At 37.6% G+C, this 21968-nt stretch overlaps 1 protein-coding gene across 4 annotated transcripts in view; it reads right to left on the bottom strand.

Annotated features, from left to right (window-relative positions):
- The window catches only part of LOC110826519 (sodium-dependent nutrient amino acid transporter 1-like), a 31479-nt gene continuing 9511 nt past the window's right edge, over positions 1–21968 (bottom strand). Inside the window, exons 1-13 of one of the 4 annotated variants that reach the window (XM_087344115.1) lie at positions 19102–19211; positions 11162–11413; positions 9373–9492; positions 8215–8497; positions 6886–7111; positions 5596–5866; positions 5078–5181; positions 4364–4553; positions 3668–3844; positions 2560–2659; positions 2030–2206; positions 1314–1408; positions 1–903 (exon numbers count right to left, since the gene is read on the bottom strand). In XM_087344115.1, the coding sequence (XP_087200241.1) occupies positions 688–903; positions 1314–1408; positions 2030–2206; positions 2560–2659; positions 3668–3844; positions 4364–4553; positions 5078–5181; positions 5596–5866; positions 6886–7111; positions 8215–8497; positions 9373–9492; positions 11162–11194 (1992 nt within the window). In that variant the 5' untranslated portion in view covers positions 11195–11413; positions 19102–19211 and the 3' untranslated portion in view covers positions 1–687. Of the gene's footprint in view, positions 904–1313; positions 1409–2029; positions 2207–2559; positions 2660–3667; positions 3845–4363; positions 4554–5077; positions 5182–5595; positions 5867–6885; positions 7112–8214; positions 8498–9372; positions 9493–9727; positions 9802–11161; positions 11414–14084; positions 14242–19101; positions 19212–21968 lie in introns of those variants that run through there. The other 3 variants (XM_087344116.1, XM_022057224.2, XM_087344117.1) reach the window with 3 other exon arrangements.

The raw sequence follows: 21968 nt of genomic DNA, 5'->3' as shown, positions 1-21968 counted from the left end.
TTTTTTGCTCGATTTGTTTAAAACTTTAATATAACAATTTCACAATGCTTATGAAAATTACAGTCATAATTACCTTACAGATAGACACGAATGGCAGTATTTATAGTTTTTAAAGCTTTATGAGTGTCCATGATAAACAGTCTTCAGTACTAAGACAGCAGATTGTTATAAAGGTCATTTTAAGCATCTGTGAATGCAGATTCACTGATGCCGCACTTCAAACAAATATCAATAAACACAAATACTTATCACTTTAAGAAATTAATAAAATAATATAGGATAATTGTATTATAAAAGTCTATAATAATGATAACTTCTTTGTCTTGAAATTTTGATGCTGATAGAATGATGGTTGGTAAACAATATTTAGACGAATGGTTTTGAAAAGACGCGATGTCACAATTCCAGGATTAAATTTCATCAAACAACATAAAAACATCTGTCAGCACAAAAGGATTATAAACTAATATATAAGTAGTGTATGTGCTCCTGAAGAAGTATTAACACATACCACTGACTTGTGGAAACAAATAACACTCAATCACCAATAAAAAATAGTTACATCGTAAATGCGAAGTATTATACTCAATCAGAATATGAAAATAATTTACAATAAATTTATACACGTATTGTACTTTGTGATGATAAAATACGACTTTGTGAAATATATTTGATGCGTCCAGCACATCAGAATTTGTCTGGTGCATCACCGGATTGAGTCACTCTGCTTCTCAATGGCGAGTTACCGGTAACTTTACGGACAACCTTCTGCCACAACGTTTCATCTCTCATGATCAGTTCCAGTTCTCTTCTTCTTGTTTCTTTGAACTCCTTCCACTCCTTGTACGTCTTATTATTCATTGGCCGCCACAGCTCCGAATGTTGGAATGCGGACTTTATTGCCTGAAATGGCGAGTGTAACTTTAACCCCCTTGGTTATTCTTTCATTTGGCATTTCCCCGAATGTAAAAAAACTCAACTTTATTTTGATAACTTAAACGTGCATAAAATTTTAATCCATAATTACTTGATAATATTGTATACTACTTCATTCTGTTCGAAACTGAAATAAATTTTGATTTTAAGTCATCGCTGTGAAACTTCCCAGTTCTTAATTAATGATAAATAGCATCTTATAATATTATAATTATGTTTGTAACAGGTATCGAAAGTTTGGTTTAATAAAGGGATAGTCTGGCACAAGGGAGATGAAATAATCCGTTGTCAAATTATCTCACTCACGCAATACACACACATTAATTTGTTAACTTTCTGTTCATCTGCGTGTATTATTTATATAAATTACAACTAACCTCTAGTAATGAACCATCTCGCTTCTTAAATATAACAAATAATCCCCACAGCGGAAGCTGCAACACTCCAAATGCAAGGAGAAACCAACCTGCACCTGTAAGAAAAATTAAAGTACTACAAATTAACGTGTGGTTATATACAGAACAGAGAATTTGTTTCTGTTTTAAATGGCACGCCTGATAATAATAAAAAAACTAAACAGGAAATAACCAGATACTCAAAATTTTTACTTAACCTAGACTTTCAAATTATTTAATATTGCAATATTTCTATCACTGATATTATCTGAACCTGGTTTCTCATTCAATATTTTGTCTCCCAGGAAATTTTCTCCAGGCATAAATTCGAAACCTTTACTGTGTGAACCTAACCTAACCTAACATTTCAGTCATACTAACAGACCTCATGCATTTATCCTGTCCTAGCTGTGGTCTTAGAAATACACAACTTTGCTTCCTGTAGGCTGACCCTCCATATAAATGACAAAGTCCTGTGACCCTCAGGTGGGTCTCGCGAGACCAATTGGTGACCCTCACAGAAGGAAATTTATTAAGTGATCACAGATAGCTTGGGCATTTTAAGCACTTTGTCGGTGGTTTCTGAATACAGATTGACATTTTATTAATATAATAAAGGTTTCTCATCGACCTCTGCCCCACACGACTGATTTTGGTTCAATTTTATTACTGAATACAATAAACCTCTGGCTTCTTACCATAAGCAGATGTTGGGAAAGGTTCGTCATGATAAGTTTCAGGTTGCATGATGGCTATGGAGTACACGAGGATGACGAGCATCAGAACTGGCGTAATAAAACCCCAGCACAGTCTCCAGTATATGCCTAATTTTTTACCCAGCATAAACTCCAAATCTTCAGCCAAGTTGTCCACACCTGAGGAAATCCAGAATTTATTTCATACTGTGCCGTAATTACAACTCGGCAGTTCGTAATTAAAGAACAATGTGGCCAAAGTTGAGTTTGCACATAATTTCAGAGCACTAGTTCCAGAAAGTCTCACGAAGGAGGTTTCATTCTGTTTCAGTACAGAAGGGCGCATTTTAAAGTTTTTATTCTAGCCCTGAACCAATTGTACAAACACACTGTATTTAAATAAATTATCTGCAGCAGAATAGGAACAATTGAAGGACAGGCCCATACTTTGAAGATTCCTGTCCTAAGAGAAATACGTGTACAAACACAAAATCAAAAATTTAGCTATTTTAATCATATGTAAAAGAACTTACCATAAACCCAAGCGATTCCAATCATTTCAATTGTTCCTAAGATGAAAACAGTGAAATTTGCACCATAGAAATCCACCAGAGTCAAAACGTATTGACCACCCTGCGAAATTATAAAATGTTATACGCCAATAAATGACCTTTACATAACAATTATTGGAAGATTAAGCATAAATAAGTCTGCAGATTTTAATATTGAATTCTAAAAAAACATATTCTCTAACAGATAAAATTACTAAAGAACATTTTTCTCATAAAAGTATTTAATTTGTAGACACTGTTAACTAAACAAGGAATATTTATTTGTCACAATTGAAGTAGGAATCATTCTTTCTTAAAATGTAAATTTATTGATAGTCTGCAAGATCAGGGCCCCATTAACTGGAGTTTTGAAACTCACTTGCATATTTTGTCAGTGTGAAATGTAGTCCGTCAAGTTAAGAGAGAATACACATTGATCATGTTTGAATGGAATATTTCGACATAATTGGGAGGAAGTAACAGTACACTCGAGAAAAATGCAAAATTAGGAGCCTCACAATTAGTACTCATAACGAGGAGTACTTATGTAATGGAATTGAAGGAGAATAAGATAGATGAAGAATGCACTGGACAGATGAGAAATGCAAACGTAATTACTGTCACAAATCCTGAAGGAAGGCCTAGGGACAGATGGAAATCCATCAGAATCATGGCAGGGGTCAGCGGTTATCAATATGACAACAAACTTACGAGTCCTCAAAGAAACAGGGACCCTCTTTCAATATAAAATGTTAAATCTCACGAAAACGACTCTAAATAAAACACGAAACATGTGACACAAAGAGATGTTTTAATAATGAGCTTAACACGTTTTAGTTCTGTTTCACATCAGTTGCATAGTGGACGAAAAATATCTGCGAACCTCAGGTACGTCACGGTAAGAGTAGAAGGGGAAATGGAAATAATGGGGGAGGGAGATCAAGGTGCCTTGTGCGCAACACTTCCCCTCTCTCCCGTACCTCAGCTGGCCACGACAACACGTGCATCTGAACGGTCAACGATGCCCGAAGATATCTAATAACAAGAATGACCACTAAACTTTACTATTAAGTCTAATGGATTTGCTTACTGGTGTGACATAGACAAGTCCCACAAGGAAACCAAAAATGCAGCTGGATGTTGCAACCACCCAGTATTTTACACTGGGGAAACTGTCACAGATAATGGTATTAACTGCCCCTACAAGGGCTACAGCACTGCCGACCCCAAGTGTGTACAGCATTAGGAAAAACAGCACAGCGAAAAGCTGGAACAAATAGACCACAAGTGTTAAAATACCCGCAAATTATAACAGGCATGTTACAACAACAAAGAAAAATTCACTGTTGAAGGCAGCATTATTAAGTTTTTAATCTATCCAGCGAGTCCATCTCAGTACAGTTCAATTTTTTAGACGTGGCCGCTGAGCAGCGCGTGAGGGGAAACCCCTTTAAATCCTTACCTCCATCACTGGACTCGTCCAACTCTACGGCGCACCGTGTTCACAGCGGTCATGCCTAAGAAACTGAACTGTAGGAAACTTCATACCCTGATATCTCATGACCTAGCAAATTTCCGAAACGTCAGGTCTGATCTGAAAAGGAAAATTTATGCCGATGATGGACAACGTCTAGCCAGTAAATAATTATGTTTACAAAAACGTATCATCGTCCTAAATTGAAGAACTGCGGCCACGAAAACGTGATGGCACTGAACAACTTAACATATCCGAATATATGAGACACTCAGACGCACAGAAGGAAATGTACAGAATGTCGTCACATACCTGAGGCACGACATCAAACTTAGTAATAGCATCAGGGTATGATACAAAAGCGAGTCCAGTTCCTCCTTGCACAACACTTTGTATGTCATCAGTACCCAGTTCGTACATCAGATTTCCCAAGATGGAAAATATTGTACAGCCAGCCAGCAGACTGGTGCATGTATCAAGTGTGGTTACAATCATGGCGTCCCTGCACCAAAAGCAGATAAATATAATAAACATAATGGCTACACGTGCACTCATAATCTGATGAACACCAATTTTAACAAACAGCATACGTAAACATGGCTGTCTTCTGCGATGGTGTGCCATGTCTTCTGGTAGTAGTTCACCGACGTTTCAGAGGAGCTTACTGTGTTGATGGACACAGCAAGGGCCTCTGAAATGTTCGTAATGTCTGCCAGACTAGACTGCGCGTCATCCAAGAAGGCAGCCATTTTCATTCTGACTGCCGCGAAATCTTTAAATCAAACAGAACCAAATTTCCCGACAAAATTTATAATAGGTCTACCACGACGAGTACAAAAAGAAATAGATCAAAAAGTCTGGTAGCTTTTACTTTCGGACAGACAGGTTGACATGACAAATTTAATATCTTGTTTATATTTCTTGCTTAAAAGTGTACTTTAAAATATTCACATCTTTTGCTCATTAATATAAATTTAAGAACTAATAAAGTTTAGAAATGGGTTTCCATGTTTCATGAACACTCACCTATAGACATTATGATTGAATTCATTATACGACGAATACATAATAAGAGTTCCAAAGCAGATGTTGAGCGAGAAGAAAGCTTGGGTTACTGCATTATACCACACCTGCAGGAATAGAGAATTTGGCAAGCTACAAACAATACAATTCGTTAGCGTTTCTACAATATTTTTGTAATTAATTTTGCATGTGCTTGTATGAAATCCATAAAATCCAATTTAATCCTTAACTGAAACCATGGCGCAGAACTATTCTTGGTCAAATAAGGGACGAACACTGAGGGTTGGAGCGGAAGGTTTCTGTACTAGTCTGGTAAGAAACATTTCCTCCGCTCTGAACCTTCGACCACTGCTCATAACACGGCATGCGCTGACGTCAGCAATGGTTAAGGCAAGCACAGGGTGTTTAAAAAGTAATTTACATTAAGTAAGTTGGGAGAGATCGTTAATAATAACTGATGTTTTGTTAATAGTCACTACAGAGCTTGTTCTCGCTACCTTGACGCAGCCGAGGATATTTACCTGTGGATTTAGCAGTTCTTCCCACTGGGGCTCAATGAAGAAGAGGATCCCCTTACCAGCTCCTGGCAGGGTAGCGCCACGGACCAACAGCGCAATCATAATGACGTAAGGGAACAGAGCCAGAAAGTAGGCGGCTTTGCCCGAGCTCTTCACGCCTCGTATAATAACCAGGAAAACTGTTATCCAGGAAAACAGCAGACACAGGGTGAGACGCCAGTCCGGGATTCCTATACCATCTTCTATAGAGTCTGGCTCATTCAACACATACTTGCTGTAAGTGTGAAATCAGAAGCAAATGAACAGTCTTTTGTTGAAAATATAAAAGGTACGTGTCGTCATAGTTCATAAATCCATCACAATGGTTTTGTATTACCATGAGAGAAGTTGCTTCCGACTTTCCATTGCCTGCGCGATTATTATCAACATACACGGCATACAGAGTCCTCTAACGCAGTGGTATTCAACCTGGGGTAAGCGTACCCCTAGGGGTACGCGCGACATCTTAGGTGGTACGTGAAATTTAAAAAAAAAAATATTATTTTATGATAAACACTGAATAATCAGTAATGTAATTTATTTAATTTATTTTAGATGTAGATTATATACTATGTATAATTTGAATTATACACCAACAACTTTGGGGGTACAAAGTTGAAGAGAAATTATATCTGGCGGTACGCGAACAAAAAAGGTTGAATACCACTGCTCTAACGTACGAAAAAGCACATCAGTTTTACCATAATAAATACAGATCTGTTCATTCAGTGTTTTATCTACAGTCCGTCTTGATAAATAGTAGCACTGGTTGAAGCACAAACGACTACAGATATATTTAATTGAAATTACCCTCTCTCGCGCTAAACGAAGCAAGTTTAAAATCATTGTTGTAGCAGCGAATATTCTTTTTTTCAAAATATTCTGTTTTCTGTTTCTCTGTCAAAACTGTTTTAAAAGACTCGACATATGACTTGAGCGGCGTCAATTTTAAGTTTTCCTTCGTGAAAGCAGTTACGTCCGTCTACGTTGTTACTGTATTGTTGGCAAGCCCTCAGTAATAAATTTAATCCAAATATTATGTACTTTCCGAAATGGAAACCATTTCGTAGGGGCGGACGGACAAACAAAAACGTTCCATTTTATACACCTCGAAACAAGTGACGCAAATAAATTATCTTTAGTAACGAGCTAATTAAAATGATAAAAGATTAACCAGATACTGTGTTGTGCTACCAGCGAAACTAGAATGTGTTACTTGGGACTTCTTTTTACCATCAGAGACAAATAACTTACTAAAAGTACAATTCAGAAGAGCTCTTGCGATCTGTATAATTTGTAGATGCATTAACGCTGTCTTCTGTCTTTTTAGAGTCAAAGCACATATCCCATTCTTCTGCGCAGGTCGACCACGGTAGATCAGCCGCAAATGAATTAACAAAGTAGAAGGCAGTAAGAGCCATCAGCGAGCAGTAATAACTGAGCACGAGGACTGTGGCAAACGTCTGTCCATAACCAATACCTAAAACGAAAGTAACAAGCCTGATACAGGATGAAGTTCTTTGTTCCAAGAGGCAAGTTAAGAGCTAGACTGCTCTATGACTGTCCTAGTCCTTGTTAGTTGGTGAAGTAACCAATTTACCTCATCTTTATTCAAATTTTAAACCGTTATTAATGCCAAAGTGTGTGCTGGGGGCGACACCAGCGCGTTCATTTGGGGTCTTGAAATTCTGAGTGGTAACAGAGCTTCGAAAAAATTTTATGCATTACAAAATGACACAGCGACAGAACCATATCTACTGTAGGCCTATATTTAGCTTTCCACCGGTTGTTGCTAACTAACAAACAGAAACAATGAATTTTGTAAGCACCTACAAATTGTGTATGAAATTATAATTCCACAGTTACAAAAATTGTGGCAGAACAAATATTTGAGATGATGAAGCATGGGTCGACAATCATATACATGTGGGCAATTTGGTGGCATCGGAACGGTTTTGTTTTCCCTCGAGAATTTGAAAATATACATAATTTACCAAATTTTATGTTCAAGGTCACAACAAAATCATAAAATGTTGCAACAAGAACAGAGGAACCCGGGCGAGTAACGACATCCCAGAACTCGCAGCGTAGAACAGCCTTGAATCATGCAATTTGGTGACGCTGATGATAGCAAGGCACACGATTATTTCCGGCCTATGAACCGATTCTCTGTCCAGTGCCGAGTTTTAAATTTAATTCAGATGTCACATTAATTTACGTTTTATACAAAAATAACGCATTATCTATTGAATAAGGAGGATATTTTTGTGAGATGAAGTGTACTAAGACAGTATTTTGTAAAATGTCTTGATGTGAGAACACAAAATAGAAATCTTAATGTAATTATTTCAAGTCGCAATTTATGGTAGATGAATACAGTGACAACTTTAGGCCATATTTAAAACACATTCTAATCGCTCGTATATATTAATGGAACAACAGACTGTACGATAATTAATTTGTTATTCCTGACAAGCGTGATCATACAGATAGAAGTATCTGAAGAAAATAAAGTTCACGAACCTTTCCCAGAACTTAAAACTATTCGCAAAAAGTACATGAAAAAATCAGCCCCAAACGTACCTTTGAGAGCTGGTGAAAGTGACCACGCCTTGATAGGTCCCCCGGATACAAACTGCCCTATAGACATTTCTATATAATACAGCGGCTTGCCAATGAGGAACAGCACCACGATGTAGGGTATGAGAAATGCCCCTCCACCATTCCTGAAGGCTGTGTAAGGAAACCTCCAAATATTCCCCAGGCCGACTGACATGGCAATGCACGACATGAGGAACTCGACTCCATGTGACCACTGCTGTCGCTCGGGACCGCCATCTTCGTCATTTGCGTCATCAGAAATATCCTATGAAGTGGACATAACCCCTGTAAACTTGCTGCCATATACAAATCGAATTAAACTTTAAAACCAGAATTTACTACATAAAGTTTCTGCATTAAACTATTAGTTTAATGCAGAAAAATGTGGTGATGGGCTCACAACTTTAGAGCCACATTCAGGAAGCGCATCCTAGCCCCGAACTTTACCGACTTGAGGTTGGTATTCCTCGGTTTCTCATGGCTATTAAGACTTTTAGACTAAGGCTAAGAATAAGGCCAATACTCTCGAGTCGCTATTAATTCATAAATAATTAGACGCTGCCTAACAATAGTGTTTAAGATTTGCTTTCATGTGTCACGAAGAACCAGTACAGATAACGATAGCTGTTTCCTGGGATGTTGCGCCAATAAGTTTACCGATGTTTCAGTGGTGTTTGACGATTCCGTCATTAGGGTGGTCGCCCGGAAGAACCGCGTGTTTAATAAAAGTTGACAGTGGAACCACGGTTCCGGAGAATCTGACGTAAATACGTCTCTGTAATGTAATGTAATGCAATAATTCTTATATAAGATAAGTACTTGTGATATTCTAAAACGTTTTTAACAGCACAATATTATCTACTCTACGAAGCACTTCTTCTACAAGCGATTCACAGCTCAGCTCTTTCCGTAATAACGAAAGCGGATTGTTGACGGCAGTAATGTAACACAACAATGCACACAAGCTGACCATTGTTGTCGGTCCATATTTACACATTGTTGATATGGATCTTATACGTCTTCGAGTCACTTTTTGCCGAATGACCCTTCCGTATAGACGTATTTACGTCAATAAATAAATTAAGACCCCCCCCCCCACAGGATTAAGAATTTATAATTAATTTACTATGTAACTCATACCACATTTCCTTTTTCTGATGCTGGATTAGTAGTAGGAAATCCACTGGAAGGTGAGAACTTGCTGTTTGTGTCCACTTTCCCAGAATCATTTTCAAATGCCTGGTTTACATTTCCCAGTTCCTATAAAACAAAGTTTTCACTGATCACTACTGAAACAAATGACAACCATCAAGCCCTATAAACGTAGAATTTTGTGAGAAGAAAGTGCATTGCATATTCTGTTACTGTTTTAATAGTACATTCCTAAGCGAAGTTGATCAGAATGGTTATAAAGCATATCATTCTTTCAGACCATTCTGAAAAGGAAATTCGTCGGAATTTTTTTTACTGATACGGACTTTAGTAAAGTTTTTACTTTAAACATGGTTCAATTAGCCTAACTGGTTTCATGCTCCAACGGGTTCAACGCCAACGTTGAACAAAACTTCTCTCCTAACTGAATCAGATATTGTATTGAAGGATATAAAGGTGAAGTTTAGACCCACTGTATTCCCATTTCTCTCCATTATCTGACAAACGAAAAATGCGATCAATAATAGATCCATTATGTCGAATTCAATATTGATAATCCCCAGTAATTTTAACCACGTATAAATTTAGCCTTAACATAAAAATATTAGATAAAATTTTCTTTGAAGCTGATAACAGCGGCATTCCACGATAATTACGATGGTAAATTTTATTGTCCTTCTTTTATCTTATGATAAATTAGTAGACTAGACAGATCAGAGTTTACAGGCATTGACGTAGGATTTTACTTCGTCATGCTGTTACCAGTCAATCGATCCTTCTTATTAGATCAAACTTACAGGCTAGTTGCTAGAACCAACACGTTTCTCTTCTGCAAATTCAGTCGATGTTGATAATTAATCCAACACAAAAACGTCTGTTCTGTACGCTTTTTCTCCCCGGTACAGGACATAAACCTCAGTGCTTAGTTCCCTGTTACGACTTCTTTTGTTTGTCGTACAGCTAAATTGTCAATTCGTGTTTCTTGCCTGCATTTGTAACCTGCAGATGCCATGTACAGACCAGACCTGAGCCTGTCTCTCCCCCACCCCCAATCATCATCAACGCTGTCACCGCCGTGAAAACTTCAAATCTCACCCTCATCTTGAAGTTCGCAAGAATTGTATGTACGTAAGGCAGGTTTAATAGAAACCCTCTTGACGATGATTACCGATGATCTGTTTGACAAAGCTGTATTGATGCTTTCTTCAGAAGTAAGAAGAAATTAAATCGCATAAGTAGGGTTACCTGGTAAAACACGATTACATTGCCTGCCGGAAGATTATGGACTGTGAATCTTTCCGTTTAATTATGCATTACTTCGAATGTTTATCTACTGTGATCAACCTCGAGTAGAATTATGTTTAAATTTATCTTCAATCATATTAAAACTTGATCTTCAGTATTCGCCCTCGAAAGGGTTTGAATGAAATTCTGATCTCTGATATTAGCTCTCGAGGCGCTGTCCATGGAATCATGCTCTTCCTGTAATCGCCCTAGGGAGGATCTCTGCTGCTGAACTTAATCTCAGATAATCCAAAATGTAACTTTGTGGTCATTTACAGCTTTGTCTTCCTGAAAGAGTAAACCTAACTAAGCAAATAACTGAGAGGTCTTCGATGTTCTGGGGTTAACTGTGTCTTTTCGCAGCTTTCTGAGACTGAATTAACAGCAAAGTATTTTCAGAAGATATGCCAAAAATGTTACCATTAAATTAAGCCCTCTTCAGAAGAGCGTATTCTTAAAGACTCGCGTGTACAATTATAAAACCAGAACTTACCACTGCGTCTCCATTTTCGGCTGTCTTCTTCATCTTGGAATTCACTTTCTGTCTTCGTAATTAAGAATATCAAATATTTTAAGAGTTCTTAAAATAATGTTTCACTAATATAATGATCGTGTCTTATGACACTTTTCCTTTTCTTTCTTCAGCACTTTTTGTCGAGTTTTATCACAGATGACATCAGAGTTTCGATGGATGGCTTGTTGTGTATTTGGTCCGTCACGCAGGGCACTATCGAATCTCCAGCCCCTGAAGGAACAAAATGAAAAACTCTTTCAGACATAGATGTACCAAGACCCACATTCTCCCCTCTTTGCCTGCATCTTCCAAGAGGGCTAATCCCTTCGGATTTTGCGGCCAATGCACTTGCGAGCTCTCCGATTCGTGCCACATTTCTCGCCAATCTCATCCTTCCAGATTTGATAAATCCAACATTTGATGAAAACACTAATTATGAAGCTACCCATGAAGCAGTTGTCCACTTTGCTGTCAATTCCTTCCTCTTAAACCCAAATATTTTCGATAGCACCCCGTTCTCGGACACAGTCTACATTCTTCCTGTAATATGAGACACCCAGTTTCACACCCACAAAATACTTCAATCAAGATAGAAGGCCTCGAGGCAGAAATATAAATCCGAGACTTTGCAAACACGAAGCAACGTCCGGATGATATAATTATAATTGTGTTTCATTTAATTTTTACGTTTTTGGATAAAAACTCTTAATGACAAAATGTTCTGAACTGCGTCGTGAAAAAACACGTCCAAAATTGACTGTGACCTTAATTTTCTCGTAAAAGAATTTTTTGAAAATTACCATCCTTCTCAAATTCTTTAACTATGACATATTTCGAAATATTCATCATTGTCTGCAGTTATATTATGACTTCAAAATTAAACATTGGTGATGAAACATGAACATTTATACTTAGTCTCTTTGCGTTTCTCGTAAATCAACCCTCGTGACTAGCAAGTAATAGAGGTGCTGTCTTCGTTTACGGTATTAATGTTTTCGCCCATCAAATTAATTAAAATCATAAACACGGAACATAAGATAATGTGTCGCATTCAATTCAACCCCGCCTTCTTTTTCCCAACACTCGGTTCCAAAGCGAAGGTGGGTATAAATGACGAAAAAAGATGTCCTTGTTTCAGATCTTTGTAGTTTCATGGGAAAACCGAATTCAACGACAATTCAGTACAATACAAGTCACTTAACAGATTTTATCGAAATCTGTAAGTAGCTGATAAGTCCCATTTAGGGACGGAGCATTCACATTGGCCGTCCTGCGACGTCAGATAAATTATAACAGAGTAATTGTGCGTCAGGAACAATAGAGAAAGTACAAAGCTATCTTGACGCCTTCTAAGGTAATGACCTTTGAGAGGCGAAAAATTCAATTGAAACCTCTGAAGAAATCCAACTACGTTTTAATATGAAACAGGTAGCCTTCCACAAGAATTCGAGTTATACGCTCAAAAGCAAAAATGCAAATAACTCATCTGCATTTTCTGGTTTTCCGGTACGGATCGCCTTTCCAATCTGGTTTCATAAAAATCTAGGCATGGAAAGGACTACGCCTGCCTATTGCACTGCTAATCACGTCCCGAAGATCAACTAAACGGCCGACTTGAAGTGAATGGAATCCACACACAAAGGAGTTTTAGAACAAGGTCGATTATCTGCATTAATCCGGATCGAGATTCAAGGCAATCGAGTGTCCACGTGGTTTGTAGTAATGGTTCTCTTGAATCTCGATGTTAACAGATTAATCTATGGCTACTCGTGTGTATTATGACATTCAATGTCACAGATCTAACCTAAGCCATTACGAACTGGAGCTTCAATGCGAATTACTACTCCTCATTCTGATAAATCCGTCATCAACATTTGTTATTTCTTCGTTTCCGGACTTTTCCCATTGTCTAGCATTTCGAGAAGAACTTGACATCAAGGAAACTGGCTCTGTTTCCGCCTTCACGTGAAAAGGTGAGCAGAAACTCAGACGACTCCTTTAAGAAGAACCGATTGCAGTCGCTGGGTCACGTGTTTTATCCGCCACCGCAATGCTAGACGACGTACAAAGTCCAGAAAGTAAGCATTAATGTCCTCCAGGCGTTTATGCAACGCCCGCATAAAGACAGGGGACAACACCAAGTTTTGTTTCGGCGCGAATATTGCAGAAGCAAAGGTGGTGAAAACTGAGAACTATCCTGGGTTCGAGTCCCGGTGAATATGCTGAGTTTATTAATGATATTTCCCTATGATATTCAACGATATGAATCCAAATATAAGGTCAATGATAAGCTTTCGGGCGACAAGGACTCATGTGACACGTAAGCATTTGTCGGATTTCGCGCCAGTAACACTGCTGGTACTATACTAGTGCCCATTTATCAGTTACTCGCTTTTCGTGTTACTGACATGGGCATCTTGAAATAAAAGTATCACTTTTGAAAATAAAATGATATATATTTATAATCCCGCCTCTCTGGAGCTGGCAAAACCCCGATATGTTGATTTTTTTCCTTTTTTTAAGCATATAATTCACGCCCCAAAGTCCTTTCAGACAAACAACTGCTTAATAATTTTCCAAGAATAAATTGCCTCTCATTAGCGATGTATGAAAGTATTTCATTATCTACACTACAAACAGACATGTATGTTGCAACAGTAATTAGTAGTGGTAGTAGTAGAAGTTGTTATTATCTGAACTAGAAACTAACAATTGAAGGACCTCACATTCAGGAAGTAGGTGACGTCACAGTCTGGAAGCCACGAAGGTAATAATATAACCTAACAAATAATTCAGCCGTTTCTTAACACCCATAACATGGCACAACGTAGCTTCAGAAATGCGATATGGAAGCACTGTGAATCGAAGCTGCAGGTAACTGAACGAAAAGTCAAATAATTACCTATAATGGAAACAAATTGTCAACGCTTCTTTATATGTACGTAAATGCGTGTTTCCAACACGTTTGCTGCTATCTTCAGGACGTGTTCGTTGAAGATGGCAATCTTCTGGTATGTTAAGACGAAACTTACCGACAACTCTTTGGTGTTTACTGCTATCGTGTAGATGATGACGGCAGTAAACACGTCTGAAACGTAGTACAATTTCTACCAGACTATAAGACATTCCAGAAGAGAGCCATCTTCATAATCGCCGTCATGAAAAATTGTAATCTCACGGCTCATTAGTTATTTCTCCTGTCATGATTAAATGATACACGCAATTTGCATTAAAACCAAGGTACAATCAGCTGACATTATAGTGAAGTCTTTTCAGACTGACTCATGTACTCAACAGTCACTAATTGAAACAAAATTTGGAAGTACGAAAGCAAAAGGCTCTGTGTTCGATTCTGCGTTTCTTATGTGAACGATGACCCTCTAGAAGGAAATTATGAGAACCCGTTTATGCTGAATAACGAAATTTTATTATGTCGACTGAACTGCGAACATGGACATGATGTAGATTATGTATGAGACGCGAATACAGGCAATTCTACTCGCAGGACGTCCATGTGATTCGTGAAAGATGACAGAGTTTATTGTCTTCTCGTGATATTGATAAAACAAATTATTTACGTGCGCGATATAAATATGCAGCTTCTATTCCTAAGTTATTACAACATTCATTCACAGGGCATGAAAACTCGGTTCAGAAATTCTATAATCTCGTCTTTCTAATGTTTAACGATTCCCATACGCGACCTCAAGGCCATTTCTGAGCGCAGTAAAGTATGCAGACATTTATATAAAGTATCTGCTACTGTGGTTCGATTTTAAACAGAACTAAAACGAGTCGACAAACTTCAGTAAAAATTCCTCAAAACGAAATTTTTTTAAAACCTGTCCAGGGGTCCTTTTGTTTTGACACGCCAATCACTAAGCGATTAGGCGCATATTTACAACGCCTTAAGAAACTGAATCAGAGCAGAGGTAAATGGCGGGCACCTATTAACGGACTCCATAATTACACGGGTAATATCTTGACTAGCTGAGCAACTAGTAGATTCTTCAACAGCGATGAATCATTAATAATGAACACGAATGGATGTGAAAAAAGGTCGTACTGACTTTGTGCAGTCTCACCATTTGCCTGGAAGGAATGAGGAAGACCACAAAAACCCTCAGTCAAGATAGCATTTCTCCGGGCCGAGATTCGAACTAGGGGCTTTCCGGAGAGGAAGTAGCAGTGTTAACCACTAAACCGCGACCTTTGGTCGCCTCCCTCGAAAATGGCAGGCGGACGTTTAGGACTGCGATGCAATGAACTGCCGCCTCTGAGGACAATGACGTTTCTTACCTCATCGTAAACTTAAGCTGCGTGTGCTTTGAACCCTCATTTATCAATGTCTTCACAAAAGCTGCCAGTAAAACGATAATAAATGCAATAAATATTTTTTTCAAGAAGAGTATATTTAACAACGTTGTATCACCTGAACAATGTTTTAGCATCGCATTACTTGTAAGTACGATGGCGTCCGGTGGGTGACCTTTAAATGACAGGTAACGTTTTTATCTTGGTCTACTACAATGTCATCCTGGTTTTCGCCTAAAGGGACTGCGAGAAACTACGAAAATCATCAGGATTATCAGTGTCCAGACCGAATGTAAACTTGCAGGAAGATACCAGGGTGTCGGAGGAACATATTGCGCCCATCTTCAGGGCTGTAGTGTAGAATGTACACGTTGGTCTTCTGGGTAGTAAGGCCCTGAAGAAGGAGGCACTACGTTCCTCCGAGACGTTCGTACCTACGTACAGGCCCACATAGTGTTATTACCGAGAATAAAAAGATCGACTTTCTATACAATGGTTCCGAAATCAATCATATGGGAACTATACTTTGTTATTTTTGTCCAATTATGGCGTTATCAGCAGACTTTTTAATTACTTGCCAAGCATGTTTCTCCAGCGGAAAGCTCCTACGTTACATAAAATATGACTTTCGAATCTCCATCTAATTGCTAGCGGATATATTAAACAATTTTCTTTACTCTCTACAGGAGAATTCCAAAACGGAATATTTAAACCGTGCACTAAAATGCCAATATGGAGATGCTACTCTTTCAATCGACTTCGTAATCAGCGTGAACAGGTTAACAAATCTCTTTGTACTGGCAGAGATTTAATCTACCAATGAACTCAAGAAAAGCTTTATTGTTGTGCTGAAAAAAACCTTGCTATCCTTTGATAGCATTATTCTGTTTCATTGTTGTGCCACTGAAGATGGATAATACTGCACTAGAACCCTACACTAATAAGCAAGTCATGTTTCATTGTGCCCAATTCTAATAAAATAGCGATTAGATACGAATTGTCACAATTTCGTTATCCATTAAATCTGACATTATCTGTTTAGCGCAATCAAGATTAAATAATATTCTCATTGTAACTGACACTACGCGTTTCAGATTATGATCGAACTAAAATATGTGCTTATCGGAACATTTGTTCTACATTACGGCTGAATACCGTTTCGATCTCTATCTGCTCTCGACTTCTGTCTTCGATATTTTATTTAACAAAGAACGTGAGATTGAATGCGCTGTCGACTCCGAGGTTCTGATAGTGATGAATATGAGAATGCTGTTCTTGTGGGTTGTACCGCCGTGCGGGCTCACAGATACCGACGTTTCGGAGAAACACAGTCTCTCCATCTTCAGGGGTAAAGTCATAACCCAGAAGAGCATCACTGTCAAGTGACAAACTGTTGTTAGCATTGTTTAAAAAGTTTAAACCAACATAAAAACTGAGTTATTTGCAAGAATTTATAATTTAGCTCTGACAGTTAACACAATAGAGCAAGTTAAGATAACATTGTTTATATGACAGAAAAATAACTTCCTGTGTAATTAATTTAGTCAGAATAGCACGTTCTTTCAATTTTGTATTTTTCTGATTGTTCTTGTTATATTTGTCAGCTATAATGTGAGATTATAATGTTTTATTAGTAGATTCCAAGTTTAATCTCAATCGAGTAACTTACATATTTCAATGTGCGTTAAGTATAAATATTAATTGAAGTTTAACAGGCGTTACAAATTTTGTCTATCATTTTTATGATCAGCGTACCTGATATATTAGGAATAAAACAGCTTATTTCCTCCACGTTATTAACAAAAGGTAGGCAAGAAATGTTTTTTTTTGTCCAGAAAAATTACACAAAAATATCTGTTCATGCACATGACAAACATGATTGAATAAGGCGACGTTAATTTTAAGAGGTAGATTTTACTGCATGCCTGTTCTTATTACTTAAAAATGTACTTTATACGGTGAAACGACTTGCGAATATCACATAAGCAATTGGAAATGCTTAATAAAATCTAATTTACTGCCGTACATGATATTGCCTAGTAGATAAGCTAAATGCACATAATATCTCTTGCACGTTTAGAATGTGTTAAATCCGCCACTGACTTGTGAACAGCGCCTTTCTCTCTTGCGAGACGAGATTTCACCTTTAAAGCGTAAGTGTGGTGACAATTAGTAACACGAACTGCAGAAAGCTAATTCGTGACGACGCAAACCGATCAGTGCATTCTACACTGAAGCGTGCAATGCATTCATGACTCATTCCTGCATTGTTTAAAAACTCTGAAACAACCGAATAATTTCAGCATTTCATAGGTCTACATGATATTGCAAAATGACAACATTTTTTTCTCTACAACTGTTTAGAAAACCACAATTTATTTTTTTCCTATGAAAACAGATTTTGACAGAGTGGAATAAGTAAAATATTATGATAAACCACATAAATGCCATGCAAGTCTGTAGGTGGTTCCACTTATTCCCCACAGGCCGTAGTCTGCTCCCTTACTAATTAACCCGAGATATTCACCCGTTACTCCCATTTGTCACCCGCAATTCACTAATGCCGTCTATTGGACGATGAATATACACACCAGTAGTTGATACAATGTAATAAAACAACGAAATAATGAGATTATTCATGCAGAAATAAAATATGAGCAATGTACAGCAACGTTTGAGAATATAAAATAAAAACCCTATTTGGATTTAAATTCACAAAGAATTTTTCCTCAGTTTTCACCGTGTTTCTGATTTATATATATATATATATCGGCTTTCGCCTTTCACTAACAATACTACTTAACCAATTAGATATTTCATACACGTCATACTGCATTCTTTGCATATTACTTTAGATCGATTCCATAACAGCAATGGGAATCAACAACATAAAATTAACGTATTTAAAAATATCAGATAACCCACAATAACTTTATAATTTGTACTAATCACTCAATATTACGATGATGAAATCAAGGAACATAAGACGCATTTAACATGTAGTTCGTATGTAAACTATAAGAAATCCATAAAAAAATTAGTTTAAAATCCTGAATAAGACCTAATCATAGTAGGAAAGATAATATTGAAATGAATTTTAGATAAATGAAACGATATGTGGGCTGAATTCATATAACTCAAGATACGGACCAACGCTGCAAATTTGGAAACACGGCAATGAAACTTATGTTTGCATCAAAGCCGGAAAATTTTCTGCCAAGCTGAAAGGCTAATCAAGGACTCTCCTACATGACGTTTATATTTCATGACGTATGATAATTTTATGATTTAAGCCAACTAAAGACAATATTCAATCAAACTTGGAGCATTAATTATCATAAAAATGTTTCATAAAATTACCTCCTGCTAAACGTAAGTATAAAATTGTCTTTTATAAGTCACAGTAATTAAACGTTGCATAAATCCTATCTATTAAGGATTATATTTCATATACTTACCCGATTTTTTTTGAGAACCGCCAGAAAATAACTTATTGACGAATGAGGGTTAGGATTAATGACTACACACAATAATAAATCGTTTAAAAACAACTAAAATGCAGGCAAAATATTTTGCAAAAAAACAATTCACAGGTACTCATCTACAATTTCGAACAGAGTGGAAAACAAAACACACTCGTTTCCTTTTCGCAAAAAGTTTCTCTTGTTTCTATGACACTAATTTTACTTAGTCTCGAATTTGCATACGCAGGGGACCACTTGTTGATATGACGTTCCCCAGAACGAAAGGCGATGTTTCACAGCCCGAACCTGCACAAGATTTAAACTTGCTCTCCTGTTATTCAGTAAAAGTACAGTTGGGTGGCTGAAAGCTTGGGGAAGGGGTGGGGGGAGGTGAAGACCGATTTTTATCGACAGCAAGAAGTTAAAGAGAGCAGCATTTCTCCTTCAAGACAAAGGAACAGAATGCGACGCTGGGAGATAAGTAGCTTCAACGAAATTAAAACGAGCAACGCGGATGCAGTACGCCAGCGAAATGTTCAGATACAAGAGAAATGTCACAACGTTTGGACATGGAACAAACTCTGAACGATATTATATTTAAGATAATTTAACGACACTGTTTCAACTGCATAGGAAGAAGACCATGAATAAAGAGTAGGTAAATATTTAAAATTAGTGACTATCTCTTGAATATATCAAGTGGTCAAAATTATTAACTGTCAAATGTCGACATTCTCCGTCTGGGACTGTACGGGACAAATTTAATTTTGGTCCACACAGAATCAGGAGATTATAATCCGTACTCTACACGAAGATTGAATTTAAATTCTTGATATTTTTTTAATTTTCGTACTTTAAAGTGGAGATCAAATGATGATCCACAACCTCTTACTGAATTTTACTTCCACGTATTCTATATTTAACAAAATGGCCGGCCGCAGTAGCCACGCGGTCTGCCTGACTGCTACGACCGTGGGTTCGAGTCCCACTCAAGGCATGGATATTTGTCCGCGTCTTTCTGTGTTTGTATAGGTAGAGACCTAGCGTCGGGCTGATCACTCATACAAGGAGTCCTACCATTGTTCAAATAGATCAAAAATGAATAAATAAAAACCTCGACACCTACGGGTAAAAGAGGATGAGAGAGAGAGAGAAAGAAAGAAAGAAAGAAAGAAAGAAAGAAAAAAGAAAGAAAGAAAGTATTCTATCTTTAACAAAATACGGTGGTGAGCAGTTAATTACCTGCGTCGTGTTTCTGGAAATAAGAGTGCAAACTGAAGTTTACGTGGGGTAGTGTTAGTTTAGTATTTACGTCATTCTCCTTTGAGGAAGAACATGAATTATTTACAAGTATTCGGAAAAACAAATAAACATCAGAAACTTCTCCCGTTTTATGCTTCGCGTAAACAACAGAATCGAACTGCTAACATAATGTATCGTTTTTGTTCGGACTGTCACGTGCTACGACGTAAGTTACGTGAAGAACGCCTGTTGAAAACCTTATAACTCATATCACTGAGATACTTTGCTGTAAAACACCCTTCCTTAACACCGATATTAACTCTTCAGCAAGAAGTAAAACTACGTGTTAATTTCGTTCATCTGTTATCATGATTAGGCTGACGATAAAATGTAATGAGGACATAGGTTAGGGTTTTTCAACCTTTCCCACGCAAGCAGCCATCGCCTTAATCGACTCGCGGATCATAAGCTTATAGATGAAGATAATCTGCACCAATTACGTCGGTAAACATCTAGCAGACTACACGGCAAAACGTCCCAGAAGACATCTCCATACCAGACTCCGTGAGAATCTAAAATATCGCCAGACGAAAATCAGATATATTTAACTCGCAACATTTTCTCTTTCAGACAGTCATCGTAAAACACAGGTAGGCCTGCGCATTCATAAATGTCTGGAAAGTGCATTTCTCCGTCAAACACAGTCGTAAACTCACGATGAACAGAGTCCTTCTTCAGAAGCTAAAAGTCACTTAGTTTTCATAAAACCCGAAGGTTCATTACAGTATTCTTAGGAGCATACTACAGGTACCAATCCTGAAATAAATCCAGTCCACACCCTTACATCAAATCCCTACGATTTATTTTAATATTATCCTCTCATCTACGCCGAGGCCTTCTATGCAATGGTTCCCAGCCTGGTTTTCCTTACAAAATGGGTTTATTGTCGTCATCATATTTCCTAATGTACTGATCTTTATAAACGAGGAGACAATTGTACACTTATCTGCGACGAATGAGAACGCCCCAGATGATGACAAAGTATTTCGTTTATCAAATCACTTATCTACAAGTACGAGTACATCCTCTATTTACTATGTAAATTTGTCTGGAATTAACGTTTAATTACTTGTAATCTTTTCAAGACAAAAAAGAATTCTTCGTCTTTAAACTCTCTGCAGAACTATGACACAACACATTATTATGAACAAGTGCATGAAATCAACGCAAATAGGGTTGGTCATGTCTGTCTGCCTGCCAGTATAATTCAACTCGAAAACCGGTCAATAGATTCGGATAAAATTTGGTACGGACGTTTTGTCATTGGAGACTATCGTAAAATCATACTTTTCAAATTCATAAAATCGGTAATACCAACATGGCGGACGCAGAAATTTGCATGCTATCAGTTCTACATCATTCAGAAGACGGCGCAGAATACAATTATTTAGACGTGGCCGTTGAGAAGCACGTGGGGGGGGGGGATAATGGGAGTTTATTTTACTGGCATAGCAGGTTAGTTAAGTTGTAGCTGAACAAACAAACCCACAATTTAATTCCTTACATACGCCACTGGACTCGTACAGGCGACTGAAATACACCGAATTTCAATATCGGACGGACTTTTTCAGCTCTTCTGATTGACATTATAAGTTCTTCAGGCCAAAACAGGAAGATGACTTTGAATTAGACTTTAGCGACTTCCTTGCGTGTTTTTATTTCACGACATGCAACCATTCGCTCATTTCATTCGACAGTGTACGACC

The sequence above is a fragment of the Zootermopsis nevadensis genome, unplaced genomic scaffold (assembly GCF_977971745.1).
Source record: "Zootermopsis nevadensis isolate Lab colony 2312 unplaced genomic scaffold, Znev_1.0 Znev_ptg000007l, whole genome shotgun sequence".
NCBI lineage: Eukaryota > Metazoa > Arthropoda > Insecta > Blattodea > Termopsidae > Zootermopsis > Zootermopsis nevadensis.
This window is presented reverse-complemented; position numbering and strand designations above follow the sequence as displayed.